The sequence below is a fragment of the Maniola hyperantus genome, chromosome 28 (genome assembly GCF_902806685.2).
Source record: "Maniola hyperantus chromosome 28, iAphHyp1.2, whole genome shotgun sequence".
NCBI lineage: Eukaryota > Metazoa > Arthropoda > Insecta > Lepidoptera > Nymphalidae > Maniola > Maniola hyperantus.
This window is the reverse complement of record NC_048563.1, coordinates 4,635,974-4,654,152: the sequence shown is the minus strand read 5'-3', so window position 1 is coordinate 4,654,152 and position 18,179 is coordinate 4,635,974. Positions and strand designations below refer to the sequence as shown.

At 37.1% G+C, this 18,179-nt stretch overlaps 3 protein-coding genes across 5 annotated transcripts in view; all 3 read left to right on the top strand.

The window, feature by feature from the left end:
- The first annotated feature begins 347 nt into the window (after positions 1–347).
- On the top strand, positions 348–4,571 carry LOC138404415 (zinc finger protein OZF-like). Of its 2 annotated transcripts, XM_069508266.1 has the most exons (4): positions 348–401; positions 442–1,108; positions 1,687–1,735; positions 3,122–4,571. In XM_069508266.1, the coding sequence occupies exons 2-4, from the start codon at positions 620–622 to the stop codon at positions 3,949–3,951; spliced, it is 1,368 nt and encodes a 455-aa protein (XP_069364367.1). In that variant the 5' UTR covers positions 348–401; positions 442–619; the 3' UTR covers positions 3,952–4,571. The 2 variants fall into 2 exon arrangements, with proteins under 2 accessions (XP_069364367.1, XP_069364366.1); XM_069508265.1 differs by lacking the exon at positions 348–401 and having other exon boundaries at positions 415–1,108.
- Positions 4,572–5,939: 1,368 nt separating this feature from the next.
- LOC117994987 (gastrula zinc finger protein XlCGF57.1-like) overlaps positions 5,940–18,179 on the top strand; it is a 66,348-nt gene continuing 54,108 nt past the window's right edge. The window contains exons 1-2 of one of the 2 annotated variants that reach the window (XM_069508256.1): positions 5,940–6,702; positions 13,076–14,501. In XM_069508256.1, coding sequence (XP_069364357.1) covers positions 6,306–6,702; positions 13,076–14,091 — 1,413 coding nt within the window. In that variant the 5' untranslated portion in view covers positions 5,940–6,305 and the 3' untranslated portion in view covers positions 14,092–14,501. Of the gene's footprint in view, positions 6,703–13,075; positions 14,502–18,179 lie in introns of those variants that run through there. The other variant, XM_034982964.2, reaches the window with a different exon arrangement.
- Positions 14,642–17,448, top strand: LOC138404419 (zinc finger protein 182-like). The gene has a single exon (XM_069508278.1). The coding sequence runs from the start codon at positions 15,641–15,643 to the stop codon at positions 16,826–16,828; it is 1,188 nt and encodes a 395-aa protein (XP_069364379.1). The 5' UTR covers positions 14,642–15,640; the 3' UTR covers positions 16,829–17,448.

Sequence of the window (18,179 nt, the reverse complement as noted above, 5' to 3'; positions counted from 1 at the left end):
GTTATGCTGTTGTTTACAAATGCATGACGTCAGAGCACAGATAATCTATCGGCCAAACATGGCCGACAGTGTTTTCACCTGTCTATGAAAAATATTTTTTTAAATTAAAGTTTTACGGTTTTTAGGGCGCAAAAAAATATAGTGTTAATTTTTTTGATCTAATAGGACAAATATTAACCATTTAAGACCTACTTAAAAAAAGTGTCAACTAGCCTATTATTTGAGCGTATGCGGTCGTTTTTCACGTGTTTCAAACAAACTACATGTTTGGCAAATATCTCGCTGTTTTAAACATTCTCGTGCCCAACCTTAATTCTTAGTCTGAGTGCCTAACGCAGTCTGTGTTTGTGGTGGTATCGGTGGTATATTATTTTACTCTATGGTCTGTGTGAGAAAATCACGTAGGTACCTAGTGATTATATTCTCTTTGGAGAAAATTAGAAAGCGATCTATGTGGATCAAATCGTTCAAATATTTATTCCACAATTCAATATTCATAGTTATAGGAATTAAAAAAGGAATTATTTTGAAATATCGTAAAACCATGGAACGAAGTCATTTCTCCTAAACTTAGATTCACCTCGAATCATGATCTAATTAATCAAACAAACACTTCAAAATGGCAGAACATACCAAGGAGTTTATACTTCATACTGGTCTCTTAAAACCTAAGCAAGAAATAGAAGACTTAGTACCCAATGAGGAAGTAACAGAACACTTAGTAAGGAAGGAACTAACGGAAGACCTTTTAGTGCCCAAGCAAGAAGTGACAGAAGACCTTGTAGTCCCCAAGCGAGAAATAAGTATAACAGTAGACCTTCTCATACCTAAGCAAGAAATAGTAGAAGAGCAAGAAATTGTAGAAGAGCTAGAGATAACATTTGACACCGACTGTATAGAGTACAATGACTATAGTGTTCCTAAAATAGACCCATCTACCTCTAGTCTACTTTCAGGTCAATCGGATGAACAAAAAAAAATTAACATTTTAGTGCCAATTAAAACAGAGCCTCTTAGTGATATTCCTCAATTAGGAAGACAACAGGACCAAGGGTACAATATATCAGACAAAAATGTGTCTACTGGACATGCCACCATAGAGATTAAAGTGAGTTTTTATTTACTTACTAGCTTATGCTTGCGACTTCGTCCGCGTGGACTACACAAATTTCAAACCCTCATTTCACTCCCTTAGGGGTTGAATTTTCAAAAATCCTTTGTTAGCGGATGCCTACGTCATAATAGCTATCTGCATGCCAAATTTCAGCCCGATCCGTCCAGTATTTGGACCTGTGCGTTGATAGATCAGTCAGTCATTCAGTAAGTCACCTTTTCCTTTTTAAATATATTTAGATGTTAGCTGTCAAAAGTTTTGAGCGCACTCTGACTTAAGACAGAGCTAAAACGAGACAGGTATATCTCTCACATAAATCCGTCTTGTCTGTATCTGGCTTCTACAGGCATCGTACCAGAACGCTAAATCGCTTGGCGGCACTGCTTTGCCGGTAGGGTGGTAACTACCCACGGCGGAAGCCTCCCACCAGACCAGAAATTACAAAATTTCAAAACCCTGCCAGGAATCGACCCCGAGACCTCTCACTATTGAGACAACAGCGCTTACCACTGCGCCAGGAAGGTTGTCAATATATTACATTCTTGTAACAGTTGTGTTGTGTGGTGTTGCAGACAGAGTGGAATGCTGAAGCCAGTGTTGCTGCAGACTGCTCTACACATGGTAAGTGTTCTTCTTCTTCTTTCTTCTTTGCAGGATGGTTTCCGCACATATTATTATGGCGTATACCTCCGCTTGGAAAATAGATGCATAAGCCCCCAGGTTATGGTACAGTTTGACCCTGGGTTTCTCTTCATAAATTCCACGTCCTACTTCTTTGCCTGACTTTGAGCCATCAGTGTACCATTTCAGACGGCCCGATGGCCAAGTGATTTTGTTGCTTATCCATTCCTCTTTATCTGGGACTAGCTGATGCCCGCGACTTCGTCCGCGTGGAATTAAGTTTTTAAAAATCCTGTGGGAAGTCTTTGTATTTCCGGGATAAAAAGTAGCCTACGTGTTAATTCGGGGTATAATCTATCTCCATTCCAAATTTCATCCAAATCCGTTCTGCCGTTTTTGCGTGATTGAGTAACAAACATCCAAACATCTAAACATCCAAACATCCACATTTTCACATTTATTATATAAGTAGGATAGTAGGATTTTCACAGAAAAGGATCTCTGGAAGTTATATTTTGGGATCATCGTGTCCGACGGCATTTTAGAAGGGTAAGTTGTACCAGGCTCTTAGGTATACCTAAGACAGGCTCTGGACCAAAGTGTCGTTGTAATTGTTAAATGTACTGCAAACTTAACATGACACCATTCAGAGGCGGATTAAATGTCGAGAGCGCCCTTAGCAAGCACCTCATAGGTGCCCCTCTAACAGCCATATTAAAAAAAACCAGCCAAGTGCGTGTCAGGCTCGCGCAACGAGGGTTATACTACAGTCGTATTTTTTCGTCATTTTGCACGATAATTCAAAAACTATGATGCATAAATTAAATAAAAATCTGTTTTAGAATGTACAGGTGAAGCCCTTTAATATGATACCCCACTTGATATAGTTATCTTACTTCGAAAATAATTGAAATCACTAATTATTAATTCACTAGCTGATGCCCACGCCTTTGTCCACGTGGAATTAGGCTTTTTAAAAATCCTGTGGTAACTCTTTAATTTTCCAGTACTTATAAAAAGTAGCCTATGTCACTCTCCAGGTGTGATAGCCTGGTAGTTAGAACGTCCGCCTTCTAATCGGAGGTTGGGGGTTTGATCCCGGGCACGCACTTCTAACTTTTCGTATTGTAGTTATGTGCGTTTTAATTAATTAAATATTACTTGTTTTAACGGTGAAGAAAAACAACGTGAGGAAACTTGCATGCCTGAGAGTTCTCCATAATGTTCTCAAAGTAGTATGAAGTCTACCAATCCGCACATGGCCAGCGTGGTAGACTATTGCCAAAACTCCGCACTCTGAGAGAAGACCCGTGCTCTGTAGTGAGCCGGCGATGGGTTGATCATGATGATGATGTACTGATAATAATAATTTTTTTTTCTTTTCAGATTCCCCTTTACCAAAGGAATCTAGGCAAGACCAGACCAGTGGAGCTGTCAAAACAAAGGAGACATACACGTGCCACATATGCCAGAAACAGTGCAAATACAAAAGCGCATTCGAGTCACACATGAGACTGCACACGGGTGAAAAACCCTTCTTCTGTAAACAGTGCGACGCCAAGTTTGCCAAGAAATATGACTTGGCTTCCCACATAATGTGTCACACAGGAGAAAGACCATTTTCGTGTGACACGTGTCACGCTACATTCGCGAGGAAATACCATTTGACTACACACGCTATGTCGCACACGGGTGAAAAGCCATTTGTCTGTGACCAATGTAACTCTACTTTCAAACGACAAACCATTCTAAACAGGCACATGAGATCTCACACTCGTGAAAATCTTTTCACCTGTCAAATATGTCAGGCTAGATTCACAGAAAAAAGCACATTGAACAATCACATAAGGACTCACACTGGTGAAAAACCTTTCACTTGTGAAATATGTCACACTAAATTTAGACAGCGAAGCACATTGATCAGCCACGTACGAACTCACACTGGGGAAAAACCGTATTCCTGTGATCTGTGTCACGCAAAATTCACACAAAAGTGTCATTTGAATAACCATGTGATGAGGAATCACACAGGTGACAAATATTACCCTTGCAGCTTTTGCGAAAGGCAATTTACTAGGAAATGTTATTTGAACAGTCATCTGAGGTCTCACACTGGAGAGAAACCATATACGTGTGAGCTGTGTCAAGAAAAATTTACTATGAAATGCCATTTAGATAATCACACCTTGAGGAAACACACTGGTGAAAAAACTTGATCTTGTGACATAATATGTAATGCTTAAAGGAGTCTGCCACGCTGGCCTAAACCAGTGGCCAACTGGTTTAGGTTGCCAACAATTACGGCTCTTTCGATGTAAAGTTGTGGCTCTCCAGTTCCGTACAAATTAATTATTTTACTACAAAAACCGGCTTAGTGCGAGTCAGGCTCGCGCACCGAGGGTTCCGTACTACAGTCGTATTTTTTCGACATTTCGCACGGTAATTCATAAACTATGATTTATTTTTATTATAAATTGAGTAATGAAGATCTTTGAGTCAACATAATATTGGTGCGAGCAAGCGTACTCTTGCATGAATATAATAAAAAGTAAACTAAGAAGCCAACTAACAAATAAAAATTTAGAGGTGTACTTGAAACTTAAAACGACCTATTATGAGCCAGATTTATCCACACTTAAAATGCATGCAAAAACATTGATGTATGATTATTCAATAATAACTTTGGATTAACTTTTTTATTACTCTAGCTAAAATATATTTTGTGAAGATATATTTAATGTATGTAGGTAACCTACCTTGTTAATTTTTAACAAAATATCAAATATTGTACTTTTGTTAGGTACCTATTATAAGACGTATTTAATAAACGTTTAAAATAAAATTGTATTATGTTTCTTTACTGATTTCTTAATCATATTAACCTTTACTATCTCTATGATATTAACCGTATTAACCTGAACTAATTAGATAAGCTATTATTTAAAAAAAAATTAGGTACCTAAAGTGGAACAAAGAACGAAGAAGTGTGGGGCGCGTGGCGCTATGGCGTTAATATGCAACGTTAGTTGTTACGGCTAAGATCGAAACACGTCGAATATTGTTACATAAAGAATATAATTATGTACAAATTTTTTAATGAAACTACGAAGTTATAAGCTTGTGTTGAGTCGCTTTCGTCGAAAAACATGGTCACCCCAAGCGAGCGGCTTTGAGCGAATGGGACAGCTGGCATCGATCGTGCGCGCTCTCTCTTGCGCGGCTCGAATCAGCTGGTGCAACGTGTTCAAACTTGCCGGATTATAAAGTATTTTTTTGGTCAAATATAAACTAAACTATTCCACTTTAATAAAGCTATTCTGAAGTTACCCGTCGTGATAGCACAGTTCATAGATTATACGTAGAGTACAGCCCATGTCTCAGAATAAGGACAATGTTGCTATATTAGGGCATTTTATCCTAGATTTAAGGTAAACTTGCGAAGTAGGTAGGTATGAATTTAATTAGGGTTAGGCCCAATAGGTATAAAGTTACTTAAAGAGATTTAAAACATTATTAAACTTAGAAATACGAAGGACTTACTATCTAAAGCTATTTATATTTCTATAATATTATGTAAACTATATTTTCATAAATAAACTGATAGATTATCCTTATTGAAATTATATAATTTTTTTTAAAAATTACCAACATAAAGAATGTTTAACAAATCCAATTTAGACAGCAAAAAACCACGAAGGTTTAAAAAGTGTGTCAATGAAAGTATTGCCAAAGTGTGTCAACTTTGTTATGTTTTATTTTAATTGGTTATATTGTGAAATAAATTATCATTTACTAGCTGATAGCCGTGACTTCGCTCACGTGGAATTATGGTTTTAAAATCCCGTGAGAACTCTTGATTTTCCGGGATAATAAAGTAGCCAGTGTCACTCTCCAGGTCTTCAACTATACCCACGTAAAATCACGTTGATCTGTTGCACCGTTTCGACGTGATTGAAGGACAAATCAATAAACTAGCAAATAAACACACTTTTACATTTTATAATAATAAAATTAAAATTATGCGTAAAATTAAAATTAAAGCATTTTATGCTGGTTAGTAATAAGAGTTATTTCGAAAAATATTAGGGTAATTTGACGAAAAACAAACTGCTCAACAGCCTAGCTAGTAGACGAGGTCTAGACTCTAGGGTAAAATCGTCATTGTAAATAGAAACACTGCGGCTGCGCGGAAGGAACGCCACCAAAGAGTATGTAACCACTATTCACTAGCTGCCAAAGCTTTTAGTTAATTTTGCAGTTGTGAAAAATAGAAATAACTATTTAGTAATAAAATTCAATAGATACGAAATCCAAAAACGAAGAAACCAAGTCTCTAATTGTGATTTTTGCATTATTGAAACATTTACTGGCTAAAAGCTACGTTCGCGTTGGTCTGCATTGATTTGTGCAATCTACACCTGCAAGATTTTTTTCTTCGGCGTCTCCCATCGATCTTCACATGCATGCTCTGCATAGAGGGCTGTCTCATGTTCGTCACAAATTGTGCACCTATTTGTTTAAGTGATCAACGCGAATCTACAATAGAACTCTCAAAACATTTCAAGTCAAGATGGAGCAAGCCAGCAAATCTGTACCTTACATAGTGCCCAAGGAAGAAAAATTTGAAAACCTTCTTGAACCCAAGAAGGAAATAACGGAAGAACTTTTAATACCCAAGGAGGAAATAATCGAAATTCCTTTAATACCGAAGGAGGAAACACTCCTAATAATACCGAAAAAGGAAACGGAAGACATAGTTCCGAAAGAGGAACTAATTGAAGTAGAAATATCTTATGAAAATGACAGTTGTTCTGAATTTATTGTGCCCGAAGAACCCTCCACCTCTAAGCAACACATAGACAATTTGAATGAAGAAAATGACATACCTTTTGGTGATTTTACAATACGAAGAAAACTAAGTGATCACAACCAGATTATGTCGGATACAGCGGCCTGCTCATCGTACGGTAAGTTTGAAATGTATTGAACCTCTATATCTGGGGTCTCCAAACTTTAGCCTAAGATATCTCTACTGTACTTGGGTTAAATTGGTTAAAGAATGTTTACTAACAAAGCTAGACTATTGTGTCTGCCTTATGGTGTGCTACATGGGCAATTTTTAGGGTTCCGTACCTCACAAGGAAAAACGGAACCCTTATAGGATCACTTTGGTTGTCTGTCTGTCTATCTGTCAAGAAACCTAAAGGGTACTTCCTGTTGACCTAGAACCATGAAATTTGGCAGGTAGGTAGGTCTGTCTTATAGCAGACATTAGGGGAAAAATCTGAAAACAGTGATTTTGTGGTTACATCTTCAGAAAATAAAATGTGTTCATGAAGAAATAATTAGTTTACTAAATCACATACAGATGGCGCTGGCCGTCATTAGCTTGCAGTGTTGCACATAAAAGTGTTTTATTCGATGGTACGGATCCCTTGCGGAATGCGAGTTGGACTCATACTTGGCCGGTATTTTTGTATGACTTAGATAGACAGATATCTGTCATTTTCAGTTAGCTGAAACATGGTGTGGGGGCTTAAACTTAAAGTTTGGAGACCCATAATACAAGTGATCCAATTTGGAGTTGCAACATGATAATTTGTGCAGGGTCTAGATTAAGGGTTGAATATGCAAGGCTGGCTAAGATCTGCATTTGGGCTTCTTACCCAAAGAATGCCAATGGGACTCTATTACTAAGAATCCACTGTCTGTCCATCTGTCTGTCAGCGAGCAGCATTATTTAGTTTGAGGTAGAATGACAGCTATGTCACGATCACAATCACCACTGATTGGTTGATGCTCGCTCACTATTGGCTACAATGCATTGTTGCAACAAGAATCGCACAAATTCAGCCAATCACAACAATTATTGAGATTGTAGTAATGATTGATGCATGTTTTACGAAATCGCCCTGCTGTATGTTGTGAATTATATTGTAGAGAGTTGAAATTTTCACAGAATGTGTATTTCTATTGCCGCTATAACAACAAATAATAAAAGTTTCAAAATGGCTGCCATGTAAATTAGAAAGTATGATTTTTTTCAATAATCAATATGATGAAGTAGCGGGTACCATTTTCAGTATTTTTATATATGAGGTGAAATTAAGTGCTTTTAGAACCTGTGGCTAAGTGAAGCCGTACTATCCATTTTGACTATTTATACCTACCTATTAAAATAAAAAAATTACCAACCAGCAGTGGTAGTACTACGCGGTCGAAAGAAATGTACATCGACATTTAGAATGACATTTCGGCTTTGTAGAGCGTTTTCTCTGTCACTCATACCTATATGACGTTTTGTCGGTATCAACAACAGTGACAGTGCTCTACAAATTTGCTATCATCATCTTATCTTTATCTTTGCTATTGCTAAAGGTCGATGTACATTACTTCCGTAAGCGTACTATACCTTGCCACATCGCTCTGTCCTGCTCTATCTCAGAAACGTGACAACCACGCGGTTGTCACGTGGCACTTGCTACTACTGTTTCTCACAGATTCATACTTTTAGGGTTCCGTACCTCAAAAGGAAAAACGGAACCCTTATAGGATCACTTTGTTGTCTGTCTGTCTGTCAGTCAAGAAACCTACAGGGTACTTCCCGTTGACCTAGAATCATGAAATTTGGCAGGTAGGTAGATCTTATAGCAGACATAAGGGGAAAAATCTGAAAACCGTGAATTTAGGGTTAGATCACACTAAAAAAAAATTGTGGTCATGAACTAATAATTAGTATTTTCAACTTTCGAAGTGAGATAACTATATCAAGTGGGGTATCATATGAAAGGTCTTCACCTGTAGGTACATTCTCAAACAGATTTTTATTTATTTTTATGCATCATAGTTTTTGAATTGTCCTACTAAATGTCGAAAAAATACGACTGTAATACGGAACCCTCATTGCGCGAGTCTGACTCGCACTTGGCCGGTTTTTGTTTAATCCAAAAAATATCAGCAATTAAATTAAATCACTTGCTTTAACGGTGAAGGAAAACATCTTGAGGAAACTTGTATGTTTAGAGTTCTCCATAATGTTATCAAAGGTGTGTAAAGTATGCCAATCTGCATGTGACCAGCGTGGCAGACTATGCCTAAACACTTTATTCTAGGGGAGACCCATGCTCAGTAGTAGGACGGTGATGGGTTGACAGAGTGCCTAGTTTTCTAGGTAGTACTGCTTAATTCACTTAGCCACGACTCTAATACTATTTCACCATAATGGCACTGATTCTAAGCACAACTAAATTATAGAGTATTCCCATCCTCTTCTTACTAATGTAATATGAAAGGGACAGACACAGTTTGACAGTTTTAAATTTAATTTAGAGCTGTCAAACCTCGGCGAGCGTATCGTTTTAAATTTGTAGCGTGAACTAAAATTTAGAGTCTTTAAACGTAAAATTCATGTTCCATCCTTTTTTAGCAATATTAAAAAGAAAAGGATGCAGGTACTCTAAATTTAGTTTAGCAACAGAATCAGCGCCACTCTTTCAGGTGGAAACTTTGAGTGTGCAGGTGATTATTTCCTCAATATAACTTTTGTGGGTTCCGCACCTCAAAATGTAACAAGATAAAGTTGAAAACTAAAACCCGACTACGATCGTCTTGAAATATTATAGTATAATCTATATATATAAAAGGAAAAGGTGACTGACTGACTGACTGACTGACTGACTGATCTATCAACGCACAGCTCAAACTACTGGACGGATCGGACTGAAATTTGGCATGCAGATAGCTATTATGACGTAGGCATCCGCTAAGAAAGGATTTTTGTAAATTCAACCTCTAAGGGGGTGAAAAAGGCGTAAATTTCTGTAGTCCACGCGGACGCAGTCGCGAGCATAAGCTAGATTGTGTAACTGTCGCTTGGTATATTTCAGTAGTATACTATATTTATATTTATGAACTCAGTATTTTTAGGGTTCTGTACCTCAAAAGGAAAAACAGAACCCTTATAGGATCACTCTGTTGTCTGTCTGTCTGTCTGTCTGTCAGGCAACCTATAGGGTATTTTCCGTTGACCTAGAGTCATGAAATTTGGCAGGAAGGTAGGTCTTATAGCAGACATGAGGGGGAAAATCTAAAAACCGTGAATTTAGGGGTACATCACACAAACAAAAAAATTGTGGTCATAAACAAATATCGCTATTTTCAACTTTCAAAGTCAGTTACTATACCAAGTGGGGTATCATATGAAAGGGCTTTACTTGTACATTCTAAAACAGATTTTTATTTATTTTTAGGCATAATACTTTTTGATTTATCGTGCAAAAAGTCGAAAAAATACGACTGTAGTAGGGAACCCTCGGTGCGCAAGTCTGACTCGCACTTGGCCGTTTTTTTCCTCTTTCACTTGACATCCCAACAACGTCGTTGACTCTCCATATCTTCTTTCTAAAATATATTTAGGGTGCCCACGGATTAACCCTCGGCATCGTAAACTGCATTCTGAACCAGTGGTAAATTAAACTACCTGACGATTCAAAAGCACCTGTAAAAGTTCACTTGAACAAAAATATATTCTATCAGTACCTTTATTATAAATGCGAAAGTGTGTTTGTTTGTTGGTTTGCCCTTCAGTCACGTCGCAACGGTGCAACGGATTGACCTTATTTATTTTTATTTATAGATAAAGACCTGCAGAGTGACATAGGCTACTTTTTATCCCGGAAAATAAAAGAGTTCCCACGGGATTTTTAAAAAACCTAATTCCACGCGGAACTAAGTCGCGGGCATCAGCTAGTTCTAAATATATTCTATTCTATTCTGCCCCCCAATTGTGTAAGAATAACCATTTCATGGCTATCGCAATCGTCAAGAATTCTGCCCTTTGATTGGCTGTGAAAAAATGTAAACAGCGAATCAACCAGAATTTCTTGACGATTGCGATAGCCATGAAATGGTTATTCTTACACAATTGGGGGGCTGTTCTATATTGTACCAAGCAAGACAAAACATGCTACTAACACATTTATTACTCGATTGATGATTACCTTTTAGAAAAGGGTTAATTTAATTTTAATTTTTTACATTTTTAAAACTATTTTTTATTTTATTTTTTTGGGACTAGGTATTTAATTTTATCATAACTATATACACGTTGTTAGGTATATCATAACAGTATATTGCATGCTAATAGGCAGAATTTAGCTGTACCTTTTTGTTTTTGTAACATCCCCACTGTTTACCCAGATTCGCAATAAAGAAATTTGTATTTGTATTTGCTATTCGCCCCTATTGGCCCTATGGCCGGCTATCCGGCCGGTTTGATTATACTTGAGCTATTAAAAAAAAAAAAATTACGTTTCAGGCTCCTCTTTGCCAAAGCAATGGCAGACCCAATGCAGTAAAGCTGCTAAGAAAAAGGACCTCCTATCTTGTGACATTTGCGAGAAAAAATGTAAATACAAAAGTGCTTTAGACTCCCACATGCGGACTCACACAGGCGAAAAACCTTTTTCTTGCACCCAGTGCCCGGCTAAATTTGCGCAAAAAAATCATTTAACCTCTCACACAAGGTCCCACACTGGAGAGAAACCTTTTGCCTGCGAAATATGTCAGGCTAAATTTGCCAAAAAACATCATTTAACTCCACATATGAGATCCCATACTGGCGAAAAACCTTTTATTTGTGACCACTGTGAAGCTAAGTTTTCAAGAAAAAGTACTTTAGGTAATCATATCATGACTCACACTGGAGTGAAACCTTATTCTTGCGTCCGTTGTCGAAAGAAGTTCACACAAAAATGTCATTTAAATTGTCATATGCGGACTCACACTGGTGAAAGACCTTATTGTTGTGAAATGTGTTCAGCTACATTTTCAAGGAAAGACCTATTGACTTTTCATGTTAAAACTCACACAAAAAATAAAATAACTAAAGAATAATTTAAACGGTTTCAGTGTAAAGAAACATATTATTAATAGGGTGTGTTACACCAAGCGAGAAAAAATGAAAAAATTTACAAACACGATAGTATTATTAGCAATAAGTAATCGAAAAATCTTAATTTAAGTTTACAAAATTATATAAATTTTACAATTTATAGATTTCACTTTTTTATCTGTTCTAAAAATATTCAAAACGCACGAAATAACAACTTAAATATTTGGACTGGGCACATTACACGAACTGAAAAGTCGTATAACATAACATAATGTTTAAGCGCCGACATTAATGATCAATAATTTTTTTTAAAGAATAGAATTTTTTAATCTGAATTTTGTTAAATCTGTCAACATTGTTATTTGTCAAATAATGATAATACCATGCCATGTTTGACAAAATAATAACAACGTTGTTCAGTAACTTATCGACACATTACAGATATGATTGATTATTAATTTTGTTCGTTAAAGAGTCACGATGTGAAATATATTTGGATAAGGATTCAAAAATTTGGACAGCCGCCATAATCTTCTTCTTCTAAATATATAAAAGGAAAAGGTGACTGACTGACTGACTGGTCAATCAACGCACAGCTCTAACTACGGATACTATACGGATCGGGCTGAAATTTGGCATGCAGATAGCTAATGTGACGTAGGCATAAGAAAGGATTTTTGGAAATTCAAACCCTAAGGGGGTGAAATAGGGGTTTGAAATTTGTGTAGTCCACGCGGACGAAGTCGCGAGCATAAGCTATAAGTAATGCATAAATTTTGAGAAAGGGCTCGTCATATTTCCTCTGTGTCAACTGTCATGTCAAAAGTAGGTACGGTTTACCATTAGATTACCTACCTGATCATTACCTCCATTTTACTTTGTAATCAATGAAAGTTACTTCGAAAGTTTTTTTGATTTGTTATTAGTCAGGCGTTGTTGTTTGAATTATACCAACTACAAGTTTTTGACAACTGCCTCGTTGGTCTTAGGATGTTCCACTGCAGATGACGAGGTCCTGGGTTCGATTTCCGGCTCGGGCCAAAAATTTACAGGTATTGGATTTTTCTGTTAAGAAATTGCTAGTAGTAGCCCGGGGTTAGGAAGTTGGCGGTGTTTCACCCCCGTGCCTCGGAGAGCACTTAAAGCCCTCGGTCCTGCGTCTGATCTCTCTCCGGTCGTGTCGGATTTCAGTCCCGTCGGCTGTGAGAGTAATGGAATAGAGATTGCACCTGTGTTTCCGCACACACTTGTACACTATAATATCTCCCGCGTAGTGTAGTTGGTTAATCTATGGAGATTGGCCGCCGTGGCCGAAATTCGGGCGGAGGACATTATTATTAGTCGCCTGCACAAACTAATCGTTTCCACTTTTTATAGACCAGCACAGAAGCCATCACACCTGATGGTAAGTGAGCAATTTTGTTAAAGTTCAAATTTTCCACTTTCAGGCTCATCTCCGCCTAAGAAACGTAGCCAGACTCAACACGGTACATCTGCTATGAAACAAAATCTTCACTCTTGTCGCGTTTGCGGAAAACAATATAAATACAAAAGTATTTTAGATGTACACATGCGGGTTCATACTGGCGAAAAACCGTTTTCCTGTGACTTATGTCAGGCTAAGTTTACGTACAAAAATTCTTTAGTTGGTCATATAAACTCTCACACTGGTGAAAAACCGTTCACTTGCATAACGTGTCAGGTTAAATTTGGAAGTAAACAACATTTAATTATTCATACAAGGACGCACACTGGTGAGAAACCCTATACTTGCGATGAATGTCAGGCAAAATTTTCACAAAAAACCACTTTAATTAAACACTTGAAGACTCACACTGGTGACATACTTCATTCGTGTGAGATATGTCAGGCTAAATTTACACATCGAAAAACCTTAACTACTCATATGAGGACACACGTTCGCGAGAAACCCTCTTCCTGTCAAAAATCTTACTCGTGTAAAATATGCGAGGCGAAATTTTCAAGGAAGAATAAATTTATAACTCATATGAGGATTCACACTGGTAGCGAACATTTTACGTGTAAAATCTGTGAGGCAAAATTTTTCAGAAAAGACCATTTTAATAACCACGTTAAAAGTCGTCACATTGGTGTGAAACCTTTTACATGCGAAACGTGTAAAGCTAAATTTTCAAAAAAAGGCAATTTCACAACGCATATGAGAACTCACACTGGTGAAAAACCATATGCTTGTAAAATATGTAAGTCAAAGTTTTCAAGAAAAGACTATTTTGCAATTCACATGAGGCTCCACACTGGTGAGAAACCTTATGCGTGTGAAACATGTGAAGCTAAATTTTCAAGAATAGATTATTTACATAATCATAGGCGGACTCACACTGGTGAAAGAAATCATTCCTGTGAAATGTGTCCGGCTAAATTTTCAAGAAAGAACCTGCTAACTTTTCATATTAAAAAGACTCACACTGATAAAAAATCTTAATCTTTGAATCTGAAAAATCGCATCTTCATCTTGCTGCACCCTTTCGAGGTCCTGGCCTCCTCTTCTTTTGTGTATAATACATATTACATAGTATAGACTGGTTGATATGAGTATGAGTTGATAAATAATCGATAGTCTATATTTTCCTTCGATAGCTTTGATATTGATAAGTAATATTGATTATTTTTCCGACCCAAATGTCGACCAATAGAATTGCACCATTCGACGTCACGTGGTACAACCTACATGGTATTATACTGATAATTTTTTGAAAATTTTCTCTGGTCGTTGCTATAGTCAAATTAACCACTCGTCAAACTGACAGGTTGAATTCAATTGTGAAAATTGGAGATTTTGGCCGACATTTGGGACGGAAAAATAATCCCCCGAATACCACACGAGCTTCAAAATTATCGGGTATTTCACGATAGGTTCGTTGCAAACAAATGAAGGAGTCAAGTTTTTCAGGTTAAAAAATCACTAGCGCGAAGCGCGAGTGATTTTTCCTGAAAAACTTGACGACTTTATTTGTTTGCAGGGAACCTATCGTGAAATGACTCTTGTGGTATTATAAGTGATAATTATATTAGTTAAAAAAATCTAGTCGATAGTAATAAAGATTTTTTTTAGAAAGAATTTGTCAACCGAATAGTTTTATTGTCGTCACGTGATTTTTATTCGCTGTATTATAATTACTAATTAGATTCGACAACACAATGAAACTTTAATGTTTTTACTGGGGACACATAAACGAACTAAAAACTAAAAAGTTATAATAATATCATAAATGATAATGTATAAGGGCCGAAATTAATGATCGATTGATCTGTAATTTGTCGATAAATTACTTAGCAACATTGCTATTTGTCAAAAAATACCATGCCCTATTTGACAAATAACAACGTTACTAAGTTATGGACACATTACCTCATTGATTATTTATTATTTATAATTTTGGTGTTTATTAAAGAGTCGATGATGTCTATGATGAGTATTCAAAAATTTGGACAGTCTCAATATAATGCATAAATTTTTAAAAAGGACTCGCCATATGTGTCAACTTTCATGTCAAAAGTACGGCTTATCATTTAAGGACTAAAATCCATCGACAAAGTAGTACTTAGAAATTCTTTGCTAAAATCCTACTTCTGACGTGACAGTTGACACATAGAGCAAATATGGCGAGTTCTTTCTCAAATTTTGTGCAAAAATGTACACTACAAAAAATTTCAAAAACCTTTACCTATCAAACCATTATCTCCGTTTTACTTTGGAAGCAATAAAAGTTAAAACTTAAGTTAAGTAAGTTTTTATTTTTCATTTTATTTATCAGGCGTTGTTGTTTGTATACCAATTATAAGTTTTTGAACAATGATAATTGAGAACATAATCGCCTGCACAAACTAATCGTTTCCACTTTTTATAGACCAGCACATGGCCGCCATCATACCTGATGGTAAGTGAGCAATTTTGTTAAAGTAGAAATTTTCAACTTTCAGACTCATCTCTGCCTAAGAAACGAAGGCAGACTCAACGCGGTAGATCTGCTATGAAACAAAATCTTCACTCTTGTCGCGTTTGCGGAAAACAATATAAATACAAAAGTGCTTTAACTATACACATGCGGGTTCATACTGGCGAGAAACCATTTTCCTGCGACCTATGCCAGGCTAAGTTTGCCCAAAAAAATCATGTAATTACTCATATAAAGGCTCACACTGGTGAAAAACCGTTTACTTGCGAAACATGTCAGGCTAAATTTTCAAAGAAACACCATTTAATTATTCATGTTAGGACGCACACTGGTGAGAAACCCTTTATTTGCAATCAATGTCAGGCAAAATTTTCACGAAAAAACACTTTAACAGTGCACATGAAGACTCACACTGGTGACATACTTCACTCATGTGAGATATGTCAGGCTAAATTTACGCAACAAAAAACCTTAACTGCTCATATGAGGTTACACGTTCGTGAGAAACCGTCTTCATGTGATCAGGCTCAAACACAAAAATGTACTTTAACTACTAATATGAGAAGTCACAGTGGTGAGAATTCTTATTACTGTAATCAATGTCATGAAAAATTTACACAAAAACGTTCTCTAAATACTCATATGAGGACGCACACTAGCGAGAAGTCTTATTCTTGCGACTTTTGTCAAAGGAATTTCACAGAAAAACGTAATTTAGATGTTCATTTAAGGACTCACAGTGGTGAAAAACCGCATTCCTGTGAAATATGCGAGTCCAAGTTTTCAAGGAAAGACAAATTTATCACCCATATGAGGATTCACACTGGTGAAAAACCTTTTTCGTGTGAAATATGTGAGGCTAAATTCTGTAGAAAAGACCATTTTACTACTCACATGAAAATTCATTCTGGTGTGAAACCTTTTGCATGCAAAACATGTGAAGCTAGATTTTCAAGAAAAGACCATTTCACAACCCATATGAGAACTCACACTGGTGAAAAACCATTCACTTGTGAAATATGTAAAGCTAATTTTTCTAGAAAAGACTATTTCAATACTCACATGAGGATCCACACTGGTGAGAAACCTTATGCGTGTGAAATATGTGAAGCAAAATTTTCAAGAAAAGATTATTTCAATAGTCATATGCGGACTCACACTGGTGAAAGACGTCATTGCTGTGAAGTGTGTCCGGCTAAATTTTCAAGAAAATACCTTTTAACTTCTCATATTATGAGGACTCACACTGATAAAAAACCTTAATCTTGGAATCGTCTCACTGCATAATTGAGAGGTCCCTCCCAAAACATGCGCGAAGACACAGGTCACAACGCGTAAGGGTTATCGAGAAATTTGAAAAAAAAACCGGCCAAGTGCGTGGCGGGCCACGCGCCGTGTAGGGTTCCGTAGTCACAATCCTCGAAAAACAGATATAACACCTTAACCTGTGAACCCTACTTAGCCATGATAGTTTTCTAGTTCTAGTTCTAGTTTTATTTAGTCTAGCTGTTTTACGAACTATGTACCCTGCCCATTGCCACTTGCCCTTTGGGTATGGAACCCTAAAAATGGACATCGGTCCATTTTTAATAGGGGGGTAAGCACTGAGCAGTGATTTTAACTTATCCTTCCATAACATGTAACCCACGGAAAGTGAGCAATTTTTTTATATTTTTTTATGTTCATTATCGGGGCACGCTTGACCACGATCACACCTGATGGGAAGTGATGATGTGGCCTAAGATAGGACGCGTTTGCCTAGAAGGTGCCTATTCACTCTTGTTTTAAAGATACCCGGATTATAATTGGCAGGAAACACTGATCTAGAAAGAGTATTCCAGACCCTAGCCATGCGTATAAAGCCATATAAGCGTATAAGCCATGTTAAAAAGAAATTTTCCACTTTCAGGCGCTTCTCTGCCAGTGACAGGCAGGCAGACTCAATGCGGTAGAGCTGCCGTGAAACAAAAACTCTACCATTGCCATTTTTGCAAAAAGCAATATAAACGCAAAAGTGCTTTATCAAAACACATGAAACTTCACGCTGGCAACAAACTCTTTTCTTGTGACCAATGTCCGGCCAAATATGAAGTAGCAAGTGACCTAAAAAGTCACATAAGAGATATTCACGACGCTGCCGAAAAACTTAGCTGCAATCTATGTTCGGCAAAATTTGTTAGAAGGCATAACTTAAGCCGTCACATTAGACATATTCACACTGGAGAAAATTCTTTTTCGTGTGACCTATGTCAGGCTAAATTTGCATCTAAATATTATTTAGATGTTCACAGAAGGATTCACACCAGCGCAAAACCGTACTCATGTGACCTATGTCAGGCTAAATTTAGGCAAAAAGACGCCTTAAATAGACATATGAGGGCTCACAGCGGGGAAAGTTTTGTGACACATTATTTCAAGATAAAGGGCTTTGAAGATTTTGGGCCTACCTAGTAGTCTGCCATTTTGCTTTATTCCCAAAATAGCGGCCACGCATGAAACCTGTATAAATCAATTGCTGGCATCGTCCATGATCAGCCCCAACTATCAAAGTTGTACTGGTGGCAACAGGCTAGCCACCAGTACAACTTTTATAGTGTTTTTCTTACACTTCAAG